The sequence below is a fragment of the Ochotona curzoniae genome, unplaced genomic scaffold (assembly GCF_017591425.1).
Source record: "Ochotona curzoniae isolate NIBS_2020 unplaced genomic scaffold, NIBS_Ocur_1.0 contig_605, whole genome shotgun sequence".
NCBI classification, from domain to species: domain Eukaryota; kingdom Metazoa; phylum Chordata; class Mammalia; order Lagomorpha; family Ochotonidae; genus Ochotona; species Ochotona curzoniae.
The window spans coordinates 4,601,433-4,615,000 of record NW_024466491.1 but is presented as its reverse complement, the minus strand read 5'-3'; the positions used below and the strand labels follow the sequence as shown (position 1 = coordinate 4,615,000).

Below are 13,568 nucleotides of genomic sequence, written 5' to 3'. Positions count from 1 at the left end.
CTGTGAGGGTGGCTTGGCAGGCCTGAGCCTGTGGGAGGAGAGAAGGAGCCACACAGGAATTCCTATGTGATGGAACAAGCAAACAAAACTGTGGAAACAAACCAGGGCCCGGCGCAATGGCCTAGCAGCTAAATCCTTGCCTTGCCTGTGCCAGAATCCCATATGAACACCAGTTCACATCCTGACTCTTCCGGTTCCCATCCAGCTCCCTGCTTGTGGTCTGGGAGAGCAGTCGAGGACGGTCCAAAGCCTTGGGACCCCGCAGCTGCATGGGAGACCTGGAAGAAGCTCCTGGCTTCAGATCGGCTCAGCTCCGGCCGTTGCAGCCACTTGGGGGGTGAACCAGCAGATGGAAGATCTTCCTCTCTGTCTCTCCTCCTCTCTGTGTATCTGCCTTCCCAATTATATATATATATATTATTTTTTTTTTTTAGAAAAAGAGAGAAAGCCTTGGCCGAGGCAGATGCCAGGAGAGGAAGCCGCCTGTGCCACCTGGCTCGAATCAGCAGGAACTCACCCCATCCTTTTCTGTTGTTATGTTTTGTTTCACCTGTTCCTCTGTCTCTAAACAGAGGGTGTGGTCAGGGGGAGGATGCTTTCTAAGGCAAACAAAGAGAAAAATATTACCACGAGAATGTAGGGGAACCCACCAAGAATGAAGCTGGAGACCACGGGACTCGGGGGACTTAGCCCAGAACGCCGGGGACTTGGTGCTCAGACACCTGCTCCCAACAGATGTGTGCAGCCCCTGGGTTCTCTCGGCTGTGTTGCGTCCAGCCAGGCCTTGGCCCCTGGACACCCAGGTCGGACGCCTTTGGCAACGCCTTCCCACCACGGAACGCATCGAGTGGACTCCTTGAAGGTGAGAGGTCACAGGCAAGGGCACAGCCACCTCTGCCACACACAAGGTTCTAGTCCATTCTTGAGCCACTTCTTGCTTGATGAGCGAAGTTTCTAGAAGCTTCAGCAAAAGTTCACAAACCAGGACCAGTACTATGGTGCAGCTTGGTTAAACTGCAAGCTGTCACGCCAGCATCCCCTAAAAGAACTGGTTCAAGTCCCAGGCTGCTCCACTTCCCATCCAGCTCCCTGCTGAGGTGCCTGGGAAGGCAGCGGAGGGCGGCCCAAGCACTTGGGTCCCTGATAACTGAACGAGAATTCCAGGCTCCTGGCTTCCGCCTGGCCCAGCACTAGCTGTTCTGGCTAATTGAGAAGTAACTCAGGAATGGAACCCATCAATATTTCTCTCTCTCAAATAAAACCTTAAAAACACCAACAAACAGTTCTTTTGACTGCAGCAGCTCTTGTCTATTTTAGCATGATATCCCGGGGGAGCCGCAGCTATTATAACAAACAACAGATCCAGAACCCCACCCACCCTCCACCCCAGAATCCATTCTCATCCATTCTCTGCCTCGGGCACCTATTTTGGCCATATCACATGCTTCTTTTCCACCAGAAGCAGCTTCAAGGTCAGGCTCCTCTGGGATAGTTCAAGTCCACATGCCATCTCTTGGAGGTCAACAGCTACAAGACGAACCACTGGAGACTCAGACGAAGTGCCAATCCCAGGCGTGCCGCCGACCCACTCAGCGACAACGGGCATGTCACAAGACCCACCCCCCGCTCCCGTGCGCCTCGGTCTGCCTATGGAACCTGGCCAGTTTGGGGCTCATCTCCCATCCGCAAGTCATACTGAAGGGACTATTCCTGCCGCTGTCTTAAACCCACACCCAGAACATAGAACCCAGAATCCAAAGTTTAAAAAAAAAAGGTGGGGGGAGTCTCTTTCACACCCTCTTCAAACCCCCATTTTCTGTCTGCTATTAGACATCGCAAGAGATGCAGAAGGGAAATTGGCCGGCCTGAGCCAGTGCCCCCGGTGGCCGGCCTGAGCCAGCTGCCCCGATGGCCAGCCTGGGTCAGCTGCCCCCGATGGCCGGCCTGAGCCAGTGCCCCCGGTGGCTAGCCTGGGCCAGCTGCCCCGGTGGCCGGCCTGGGTCAGCTGCCCCGGTGGCCGGCCTGAGCCAGCTGCCCCCGGTGGCCGGCCTGAGCCAGCTGCCCCGGTGGCCGGCCTGGGTCAGCTGCCCCGGTGGCCGGCCTGAGCCAGCTGCCCCAGTGGCCGGCCTGAGCCAGCTGCCCCGATGGCCGGCCTGGGTCAGCTGCCCCGGGTGCAGCCCTGGTGTGACCCAGACACACCTCCACATTCCCCACTTCCTCTTTTCTCAACACACACGTGTTGGAGGAGGCGGATGGATGCTTCCCTCTTTGGTCTAGAAACTTCTCCCTGACCCCAGATGGTTGCCAAGGCCATCCATGGTGGCCTGGTGGAGGGCTGGACAAACACAGGACTCCCTCTCCAAGTGTGGACACAGGGGGTGCTGGGCTGCGTGTGCAGGGGAAAGCTCAGAGGCGGAAGGAGAGAGGCACAGGGGCACATACGGGTGAGGACAACTCACTGAGGATCTCAAAGTCCCTGGTGGGGGCACCATAGCTCAATAGGTTGATCCTCCATACTGCGGCACCAGCATCCCATACGGGCACTGGTTCAAGTCCCGGCAGCTCCACTTCCCATCCAGCTCCCTGTCTGTGGCCTGGGAAAGCAGTGGAGGACAGCCCAGAGCCTTGGGACCCTGCACCTGCATGGGAGACCAGGAAGAAGCTCGTGGCTCCTGGCTTCAGATCAGTGCAGCTCTGGCCATTGTGGCCGCTTGTGCAGTGAATCAACGGACAGAAAATCTTCCTCTCTGTCTCTCCTCCTCTCTGTATATCTGACTTTCCAATAAAAATAAATCTTTTTTAAAAAATCTATCTCTCACTCTGTAACCTTGACCGTCAAATAAATAAAAAGTAAACCTTAAAAAAATTAACATTGAGTAGTTAAGGCACCCACACCCCCCATGGGCTCAATTTGACTCCCAATTCCAGCTCCTGACCCCATGCACACCCGGGGGCGGGCAGCACTGATGGGTGGGGGTTCGGGCCCTGAGGCCACACGGGAGACCGAGAGGGAGCTCCTGGCTGTGGCCTGGCCCAGCCCTCACTGTCAAGACCCTTTGGAGATCTTGCAACATCTCTCCCTCTCCTTCATTGCTTTGCAAATAAATAAATCCTATTTTGAATAAAAGAGCCCTTGAGCAAGAATCTGGCCCATTTGGCCCACATTCCACACCAGGATGACTCGCCCCACGCACAGACCACTAACCGGCTTTGCCTCTGGCTTCCCGACATACACTCAGGGACCAGACATGCGCCGCGTGCACCCTCAGGGGACTTGCTCAATCCACGCCGCCTGATCCCTTGGGGTGTGGGGAGGGGGGCACCTCCAGGTCTGTTCATGCAGAGAGGAGCTCCAAGCGTGGGCCTGGTGGGAGAGCACTTGGGTCCGGGCTCCCTGCATCCGCCTTGGGGTTCAACAGGTGCACTTGGGTCCGGGCGCCCTGCATCCGCCTTGGGGTTCAAGAGGTGCACTTGGGTCCGGGCGCCCTGCATCCGCCTTGGGGCTCAACAGGTGCACTTGGGTCCGGGCGCCCTGCATCCGCCTTGGGGTTCAACAGGTGCACTTGGGTCCGGGCGCCCTGCATCCGCCTTGGGGTTCAACAGGTGCACTTGGGTCCGGGCGCCCTGCATCCGCCTTAGGGCTCAACAGGTGCACTTGGGTCCGGGCGCCCTGCATCCGCCTTAGGGTTCAACAGGTGCACTTGGGTCTGAGCGCCCTGCATCCGCCTTGGGGTTCAACAGGTGCACTTGGGTCTGAGCGCCCTGCATCCGCCTTGGGGCTCAACAGGTGCACTTGGGTCCGGGCCCCTGCATCCGCCTTGGGGTTCAACAGGTGCACTTTCGCTCACAGATCCAGTAGGTGTTTTTGAAGCAAGAGATGTCATTCCAGGAGCCATCCCTGTTCATGCTGGCGCAGTCCTCCCCGTGGCTGTTGTTGGGCTCGTCGAGGCCCCAGAAGCTGGAAGGGAGGCAGCGGAAAGGGATGAACACACAGATACGCACCACGGGCCCCTGCAGCAAGGGTGAACACGGAGCGCTCGGGCGGAGGAAGACGCGCGGGCTGTAAGTCCACCCTTAGCGGTTGGCGGGACTCGGAAGAAATGGGGGGACAGGCATGCGCCGTGGCAGACGCAACGCCCACACCCCCCGTCAGGGCATCCTGACTTCCTGCTCATGCGGGCACTGCAAGGCGGCAGGTGGTGGCTCAAGGACCTTGGTCCCTGCCACCCACCCAGGAGACCTGGCTGGAACTCTGGGCTCCTGACCTGACCGTGGCCTGAGCCGGTTACGACCATGGTGGGCATTGGAGAGGATCCAGTGGGTGGGTGGAAGATAGCTCTGTGTGTGTTTGGGGGCAAGGGATGTCTCCAACAGGTTTTTTTTTTTTTTTTCTCTTTCCCCTTGTTTTGAAATGTGTTCTAGTGGAAGTTGACCGCAGTGGTGACCGGGAGCAGGTGTTGTGGCTCGGGAGGGGAACTGCTTCCGTGGTTAATAGCATGGCAGCTGCACGGGGAGCAGCGGCCATTGACTTCACAGACAGCCACAAAGCACGAGTGGTGAGCTCTGAGCCGGGAGCACATTGTGTTACATAAAACAAGCCAGAGCCAGGGCCCGGCACCATGGCTCAGCAGCTAAATCCTCGCCTGGCAGGCACCAGAATCCCATAGGGGCACCGGTTCTAAACCCGGCTGCTCCACTTCCCATCCAGCTCCCTGCCTGTGGCCTGGGAAAGCAGTGGAGGACGGCCCACAGCCTTGGGACCCTGCGCCCGCGTGGGAGACCCAGAAGAGGCTCCTGGCTCCTCCTGGCTTCTGATTGGCTCAGCTCCAGCCATTCTGGCCACTATCTTTCTCTCTGTCTCTTCTTCTCTTTGTAGACAAAAAAAAGGCATATAAATCTTTGCGGGGAGGGGCACGGAGAAGAACCAGCTGTCAGCTGCTTGGACCACACACTGTCACTTCCTCCTCCGCCGACAGGCCCACAGAGGAGGGAGAGTGACCCAGGAAGCGGGCACACTTGCCTTATGGTGAGGGGAGAGCCATCCAGCCACCGCCAGTCCCCTTCTTGCTTCCTGTCGCTCAGCCCCAGCCAGTACACCCGCGGAGAGTCATCGACCTTGGACACAAACTCCTGCAGGGGCAAAGCCAGCGCACCGTCGGCCCCTCTGCGTGACTCTGTGCATTTAGGGCTTGTCAACACCGTCCCCTCACCGCCACCACCACCACCGCGCCCTGGTCCTCCGGGGAACACACAGCAGGGTCAGCACCCTCCCACCCTGCACAAGCGGCCAGCCGGGTCAGGCCACTTCCTCAGGTAGCCTGCGCGCCCCTCACTATGGTTTGTCTGCGGTTTGACCCCGCCACAGCTCCACGTGCTGTAACCTCAGACCCCAGTGGGAGCGGTTAAGAGGTGAGGACGCCTTTCGGGGCCGAGGACCCAAGGGGGGAGGGCACTGAAGTCATTTGGGGTCGCCTGCTGGCATCCGGAATGGAGTTCATCTCCACCCGAATGGGGAAGCTGTCAAAAGGGACGCTGGGGGGCTGGCGCGGTGACTGCACAGGCTGACCCTCCACCAGCAACCGCCGGCAACTTTCTGTTTCTCTGTAAATCTGCTTTTCCAGTGGAAAGAAACAAATCTTTAACAAATAATAAATACATGTATTGATCAGTGGGTGGATAGACGAGAGATCAACAGAAATAGAACAATTATCATTATTATTATTATTATTATTATTATTATTATTATTATTATTACTATGGCTATCCGAGGGGTGAACCGGCAGAGGGGGACCCCTGTCTCTCCTTCTCTCTGTAAAAATCTCTCTTCCCAATAAAAATAAAGAAATCGAACAAAAACAAACAAAACCCGGGCAGAACATTGGCTTAAAAGCATTTTAAAAACATGAACAATTTTTTTTTTTTAAATGACCAACTCCGCTGCAGATCATTCATTGGCGGGGGAGGAGCTGCGCTCCAGCGGCCGCGGAGACAACAGGGCTGAGCAGAAAGCGGATGTGAGAGACCCGCGCTCGGCGGAAGTGTTCCCTGCTCGAGGCAGGAGGAACAGCCACTCTTCAAACCCAGGCTTCCCACCCCGGGGAGTCACGGTTCACCCAGGCCATTTGGGGAGCACTCAGTGGCGGGGGCACGGGGAGAGAGGACTCATGGCCCTGCTGGCATAGGAGCCTCCCCCAATGGCAGAAATGCCAGATGGGCAGCTGGTGAACTCAAAAAAAAAACAGCAAAGAAGGTTCCAGCAAGCTGCGCTGGCGCAGGGGGAGTGCGCACCTGCTCGGCCTTGCTGTTGATGATGACCAGGTGAGCGAAGTTCTCCTGGCAGAACACCAGGGCTCCATCCCACGTCTTGGTGTTCGGGGAGAAGTAGTAGCACTTGCCATCAAAGGGGAGCCAGCCTTCAGGGCAGGCGACGCGGGTGCAGTCTGGGGACAGAACGCCCAGTGGTCAGAAACAGCCACGCTCCCAGAGCTACGTGCGTAGGTGGCACGGTGCAGCCTGTGCAGTGTGTGCTGGTGCGCCCTGTACAGGTGTGTGTGTGGTGTGCCCTCTACAGGTGTGTGCGTGGTGCGCCCTCTACAGGTGTGCGTGCCCTGTACAGGTGTGTGTGCCCTGTACAGGTGTGCGTGCCCTGTACAGATGTGCGTGGTGCGCCCTCTACAGGTGTGTGCGTGGTGCGCCCTGTACAGGTGTGTGTGTGTGGTGCGCCCTCTACAGGTGTGTGCGTGGTGCGCCCTCTACAGGTGTGTGTGTGTGGTGCGCCCTCTACAGGTGTGTGTGGCGTGTCCTGTACAGGTGTGCGTGCCCTCTACAGGTGTGTGCGTGGTGCGCCCTCTACAGGTGTGTGTGTGTGGTGCGCCCTCTACAGGTGTGTGTGGCGTGTCCTGTACAGGTGTGTGCATGATGCACCCTGTTCAGGCGTGTCTGGACTGCCCTGCACAGGTGTGTGTGTGTACAGCTCAACCCCAGGGCAACTCGGTTCACACAGACTGCACTGAGTGCTCCCTGCACCCGGCCACCTCTGCCATGGCCCTCACCCCCACCTCACGTCCCACTCACCTAACAAGCCCTGAAGTTCCACCAGGGACCGGTTGGTGTCGGCTCTCACACGGTCCACGTCGATCCGCAGGCCTGCCAGCCCTGCCACGCCGGTCACTGTCGCAGAGGAAGGGCCTGAGTGACAGACACCCAGAACTCCACCCGGCCCACCCACAGCTGACCACACACACAGCCGTCTCACTCCATGGGTTCAGTGCCCCCGGGAGGGCAGCCCGACCCCTGGGACTTGGCGAAGGAGCTGGCATGGTGGCAGGCAACACAGCACCCTGCGCCAAGGCAAGTTATGTGCTGGGCAGCGAGCGGCTTGGGGGGCGGCTCCCAGCAGGCCTGGGGCCCAACTCTGCCCAGGACATTCTACAATGGCTAGGTGAGTCCTGACTGTCGCGCCCACGTTTCTTATCGTCCGGCGATAAGAGGCAGACGCGAGTGAAGTCTCCTGCGGTAGTCTTTATTGCGCGCACGAAGATGAGGAGGGAAAGGCTCAGATCCCGGCAGGCTGTCTGCTCTTATGTGCTGACTGGCCCCGCCTCCGCCGATGATAGGTCGGCATCATGATTCCCAGTGTTCATGCGCCGGCCACGCCTCAGCTCACTGGGCATGTGCTAGGCGCCTGCGCAGTACCACGAAAGCTACGTCACCAGGAACCAAGGTGTGGCTTTTCCGGCCGGCGCCATTTTGGGTACGGCATGTAGCCAGTACATACAGATGCGGCTGGCAACACCTGACCACTCCCTAAAGGCTTCCCCTCACCGGATATGCCCTGGCTTCCACAGGAAATGGAAATACAAAGTGGACTGGGATATAGCTAATGTATGTCTTATAAATTCAGATTACATATATAGATAGAATTACAGGGAGATTATACCTATCCCCATATTGATCACATATAGATAGAAGTAAAGATATACATTATATACAGATAGAAACATAAAAATATATAGAGTCTGGGTCGGTACAGTGCTGAAGTAGGCTACTCCTTCCTCCCCCTGCAAGCACTGGGATCCCCTATGGGCTCCAGTTCAAGTCCCGGCTACTCCACTTCCCTTCCAGCTCCCTGCTTATGGCCTGGAAATAAAACAGTGGAGGATGGCCCAAGCACCTGGGCCTCTACACCCACGTGGGAGACCAGGAAGAAGCTCCTGGCTCCTGGCTTCGGATCGGCTCAGCTCTGGCCATTGTGGTCACTTGGGAAGTGAACCAGCGGATGGGAGATCTTCCTCTCTGTCTCTCCTTCTCTCTGTATATCTCACTCTCCAATGAAAATAAATAAATCTTTTTTAAAGAGAAATATAGTTTATTTAAATACAGATTAACAATACATGCAAATATAATGAATATGGATTCTATATAAATATATGTGTAAATCTGTAAATATAGATTCTATAGAGATATCAACAGAGACAGACATATACATTATGTATAGATCAGCTGTGTGGAGAAGGGTTCTCTGTTAATAGAAGGTGGATGCATGGATGTAGTTTACATTTAGATGGAGACGCACATAAAGATAGCAGGTCCTAATCTTTCTGTCTCGTCTACTTCCCTGCGTCCCCATGGTCACAACCTTAAGCCATCCACCGCTGCCTCTCACCTGCCCGTCCAGCCCATCGTCCTGCCTTATTTACAATAATGCCTCCTGAAACCTCACTTTTCCCTCTCCTCAGCTACAGCACCAGCCCCCTAGAGGATGGTCCCTGCAAGACCCCTACCCCAAAGACACATTTCCACGGAGACACCTCCCTCCTGCTCTGCACCATGCATCAAAATTCAGAATTTCCTGCTCATCTGGCTGAGCCCCTGATTGACAGCTATCCAACCGGTGCTGACCAATGCAAACACAGCATGGGGGCCAGCTCTGTGGCCGCCTAGCAGGTTAAGCCAACTCCTGAGACGCCAGCATCCCGTGAGAGTGCCAGTTACTCCCGGCTACTCCACTTCCAACCCGGATCCCTGCTCGTGCACCTGGGAAAGCAGCAGAGGACGGCCCAAGTGCTTGGGACCCTGCACCCACACGTGCACTCAAATGAGCTCCAGGCTCCCGGCCTCGGGTTGAGTCCAGCCCTGGCTGTTGTGATCGGCTATTGTGATCATTGAGGGAGGCAGCCAGTAAATGGGACAGCTCTCTCTCTCTCGCTCGCTCTCTCTCGCTCTCTCACTTTCTCTCACTTTCTCTGTCTCTCCCTCTCTCTATAAATCTGCCTTTCAAATAAATCAAATAAAAAAAATTTAATGCAATGCAAATCAAGGACATGATTTTCAATTTTCTAGCAGTTTTGGCAGAACCAAAAGAAACACGTGGCACTGATTCACCCGGTATTTTGATTGTAACCCAATCTATCTCTAATCTCATCATTTCAATTTGTGAACAACACTGCACAATGGTTAGTGTGCAATGGCACTTCCTTCTCCGGGGGAATGACTTTGAAGTGGGTGTGTGTTCCCTTTTTTATATAAGATTATTTATATTTGAAGGACAAGTTTACAGAGAAGGAGAGACAGAGAAAGATCTTCTATCCATCGCTTCGCTCTGCAAATGGCCACAATGGCTGGAGCTGAGCCGATCCGAAGCCAGGAGCCACTAGCTTCTTCCAGGTCTCCCACGCAGGTGCAGGGTCCCAAGGCTCTGGGCCGTCCTCCACTGCTTTCCCAGGCCACAAGCAGGGAGCTGGGTGGGAAGCGGGGCTGCCGGGATTAGAACCAGTGCCCATGCGGGATGCTGACACCACAGAGGGGAGGATTAGCCTGTTGACCCACAGAGCCCCCACCTTCCACACACTTCCACACACACCCACACACACACACACACACACACACACACACACACACCCACCCACACACACACACACACACACACACACACACACACACACACTACAGGTATTCCACAGCTCAGTGGGACAGCTCAGTTCACACTGGCCATGTTTACAGGTGTGGCTCTTGGCTGCTGTACTGGATAGCGGCCACACACCCACGGACGAGGATTCCGTCTGATGTGGCCCCCTCTCGGCTCTCCCACTGCAGCGCGCCCAGCTGCAACAGGGGCCCGTGGGTCTTGGTTCACAGGCTGGTTCGCAGCCACTCACCATTCGCTTGCCATGCCAGCTGCTCCAAGGTCAAACTTCTCAGTCTGTCAGCTATCTTGTGGTCTGCAAGCAAGAGCCCCCTTCAGCCCACGTCCGCCCCGCCACCCACACGCACGCGTGCCCCGTGTCTCCCTCTGCACGCCATCCCCTCAGGCCTCACTCACACTGGATCAGGGACACGGTCAGGCCCACACAGCTCAGCAGCAGAGACAAGGCCGCCAGCAGACACACGGACAGCACCAGTTTCTTCTCGGGACAGCACGCGGGGGCCCCACGCTTCAGACTGAGGCAGGACACTGCAGGTGCTGGGGTCAAGGGCAGAGGGAGGGCCAGACAGACTGAACCTGCAGCTCCCGCAGGACAGGAAAGGCACCGGAGCACACACAGGAACAGACGGGCTCTGTGGTCCCGGCGAGCTCAGCCCAGCACACGTGGGCAGCTCCGACTGTCTGCTAAGCATCTTGAAGACCCTGGGCGCTGTCGCGGAGGGGCACAGAGGGACATGCGGGGGGCATGAGGACTTACTGGCCGTGGGTGGATGGGGCGAAGACAGCTCCAGTTGCACGCCTGGGAGAAAGAAGAGAGGCATGTTTAGAGATGGCCAGGACCATCTTCCCGCGGCCATGAGCCCTGTTTTTCTCTATCGCTGGGATTCCGTAGCAAAGTCCCAGCTGCTCCACTTCCCACCCAGCTCCCTGCCTGTGGCCTGGGAAAGCTTGGGCTTCTGCACCCACGCGGGAGACCGGGAGGAAGCTCCTGGCTCCTGGCTTGAGACTAACTCAGCTCTGGCTGTTGCGGCCACTCGGGGAGTGAATCATCGGACAGAAGATCTTCCTCTCTGTCTCTCCTCCTCTCTGTATATCTGACTTTCCAATCAAAAAATACATAAATCTTTTTTTAAAAATGGCTGGTGGAATAGAGAGCTGGAGGAAACTCCCAGGAGTCCCCCCGGGAGCACCCCGTCCTTGCAGGCTTCATAATGGGTCCCCCTGTAACTCACCCAGCTGAGGAGACAAGCAAGGGGCAGGGCTGAGGTCCAGGCCTGGAAGGGATCAGAAAGCCACGGGTGACACGGAGCAGGGCTTCGGCCCAGGGGAGTGGGAGGGCAGACCCCAGGGGCTCACCCGTCAGCTGCGAGCGCTTGCATGGCAAGGCCGGAGTCTCTAGTCTGCTTCCTGCACAAGGACAGAGAGACGCAGGGCTGCTCACGCCAGCAGGGGCAAGGTCGGGCCAACCCTGGGTTCCCCATACCCCAAACCCAGCTCACCTGTTCTCGGAGGCCGTGGGGGGGCAAAGGAACCTGTAGAAGACAAAGATGGGGATTCTGAGGATGGGGCCATGATGGAAGAAAGAGACTGACGCTGTAGCAGCACAGTGGGCTAAGCCACCACCTGCGGCGCTGGTATCCCGCAAGGGCACCAGTTCGAGTCCCGGCGGCTCCACTTCCCATCCAGCTCCCTGCTCATGTACCAGGGGAGGCAGTAGAAGAAAGACCGAGTGTTGGGACCCCTGCACACACGTGGGAGAATTAGATGAAGTTTTTGGATCCTGGTTTCAACCTGGACCATCCACGGCTGGTGGTAATCATTTGGATAGCAAATTAGTAAATAGAAAATAGTATCTCTCTCTCTCTCTCTGATAAATAAATGCATCTTTTTTATTAAAAAAAAAAAGTTGAAAGTTCCACATTGCAGGAGAGCCCCTGGGAACCTGAGCGAACAGCGTCTCCTGACATGAGGCCCCACTGGAGTTGGAGACGGAGCTGGGGGTGGGCTGGGGATTGAGGCTGAAATCAGAACCGAGTCCTGGCTGAGCTGGGGGTGGGGGGGGGTGGGAAGCAGGGTTTGAAGATGGAGGAGAGGGGAGTCTTGGGAAGGGCAAGCGGATTGAGCAGGAAGAGCTTGTGAGAGGGGCACCCCAATGACCTCAGAGCCTCAGAGGTGGGGCTGTCAAACACAGCCCTGTCCCTTCCCGCACCCCATGCCCAGCCTCGCGGCCCCCAAACCTCTCTGCGAATTCACAAGGGCCTCATGGCAGGAACTCCAGGGCCACACGCCCTCTTGGTCTCTGAGCCCCTCAAGAGTCACAGTGGACGGCCACTGTCAGTCTCGCTACAGCCCCCAAGCACGACCTGGGTTCGTTGGGTCTAAATAAAACCCAGGGTCTCTGAGGGCCACAGTCAGAACTCCCCGTTTCCCAAACGCCCACTTCTGGGGACTTCACCCCCACCCTTCCACCCCGGCTTTCTCCCAGGGATGGCTTCCTTACAGAGCTGGCCCCATCCTCCAGCTCCCAACCCTGCGTCTCCCACCTCTCCCCTTCTCCCCACCCTCACCCACACCTCGGTGCGGCCTCGGGGTCTCGCCCATCTCTCCATCAGCCCCTCAGCCAAGACCGTGACCACTACTGCCTCCCCCATCGGACAGGCAGCGGCCCCAAGGCTCCCGCCATCAGGGGACGCAGCGGACTGACCACTACTGCCTCCCCCATTGGACAGGCAGAGCTGCGCCCGAGGCTCCCACAGTCAGGGGCCACAGGGCTGACTGTGCCCCAGCAGCCGGCTGACACGCCCGCGTTCCCAGCCTCAGGAATGCACTTACTGGGCTTGGGGGGCAGGTCCTTGTAGGGCGGGGCTGAGTTTTCATAGTCGTCATCCTCTTCCTCCTCCCGGGTCCCTTCCAGAGGAGAAAGCACGTCAGAGCCCTGCTCATCTCCACATCCACCTCTCGGACCCTTTGGCAGCAGCCTGAGGTCTGGTCACACCTGCCTCCCGACGCCAGCCAGCCAGGGCAGACCCCTCCTCACCTGCAGGGCCCGCACGGCTGGAGTTGGTGTACAGGCTGAGCATGGCTAAGTGCTCACAGGGCTCTGAGGAGGAGAGGCTACTCTGAGCCTGAAGCCTGTCTCGGTTCCTTTTTAGCCTTGACGAAAACTCAGCCACATGCAAATCGAGTGTGGGCAGACCCACCCACCCACCCACCGAAGCTCTTCCCTCGCCTCCCTCGAGAGGCGGCCCCTGCATTGCAACTGCAAAAAAAAAAAAAAAAAAAAAAAACGCAAAGCAGAAGGTAGACCAGCTGCTCCCCTCATCCAGCTCACCTTGGCCACAACAGAAGGAAATGGAAGGGTTGGGGGGTCCCTGCGCCTTGTTTAGGTGACTCTAAAAAGCATGGAGCCCTTAAACCACCTGCCACGTGCACATACAGGCTCAGGTTCCCGGCACGGCTAGCCTGCCTCCTAGTCCAGCTCCCTGCTAATGTGCCTGGGAAAACAGCAGAGGGAGCTCCAAGGACGCAGGGCCCCTGCACCCCTGCGGGAGACCTGGACGCAGCTCCCGCCCTCTGCCCGGCCCAGCCCTGGCCTTGCATGCATTTGAGAAGGGAACTGCCAGAGGGAAGATCCTCCATCTCT

At 57.2% G+C, this 13,568-nt stretch overlaps 1 protein-coding gene across 1 annotated transcript; it reads right to left on the bottom strand.

Annotated features, from left to right (window-relative positions):
- Nucleotides 1-3,792: 3,792 nt before the first annotated feature.
- Nucleotides 3,793-13,060, bottom strand: CLEC17A (C-type lectin domain containing 17A). The gene is made up of 12 exons (XM_040990237.1): nucleotides 12,963-13,060; nucleotides 12,758-12,832; nucleotides 11,425-11,457; nucleotides 11,282-11,332; nucleotides 11,158-11,199; nucleotides 10,683-10,724; nucleotides 10,322-10,462; nucleotides 10,158-10,220; nucleotides 7,075-7,170; nucleotides 6,289-6,440; nucleotides 5,021-5,130; nucleotides 3,793-3,958 (listed from the first exon to the last, which is right to left on the bottom strand). The coding sequence occupies exons 1-12, from the start codon at nucleotides 13,003-13,005 to the stop codon at nucleotides 3,826-3,828; spliced, it is 981 nt and encodes a 326-aa protein (XP_040846171.1). The 5' UTR covers nucleotides 13,006-13,060; the 3' UTR covers nucleotides 3,793-3,825.
- Between the last annotated feature and the right edge of the window lie 508 nt (nucleotides 13,061-13,568).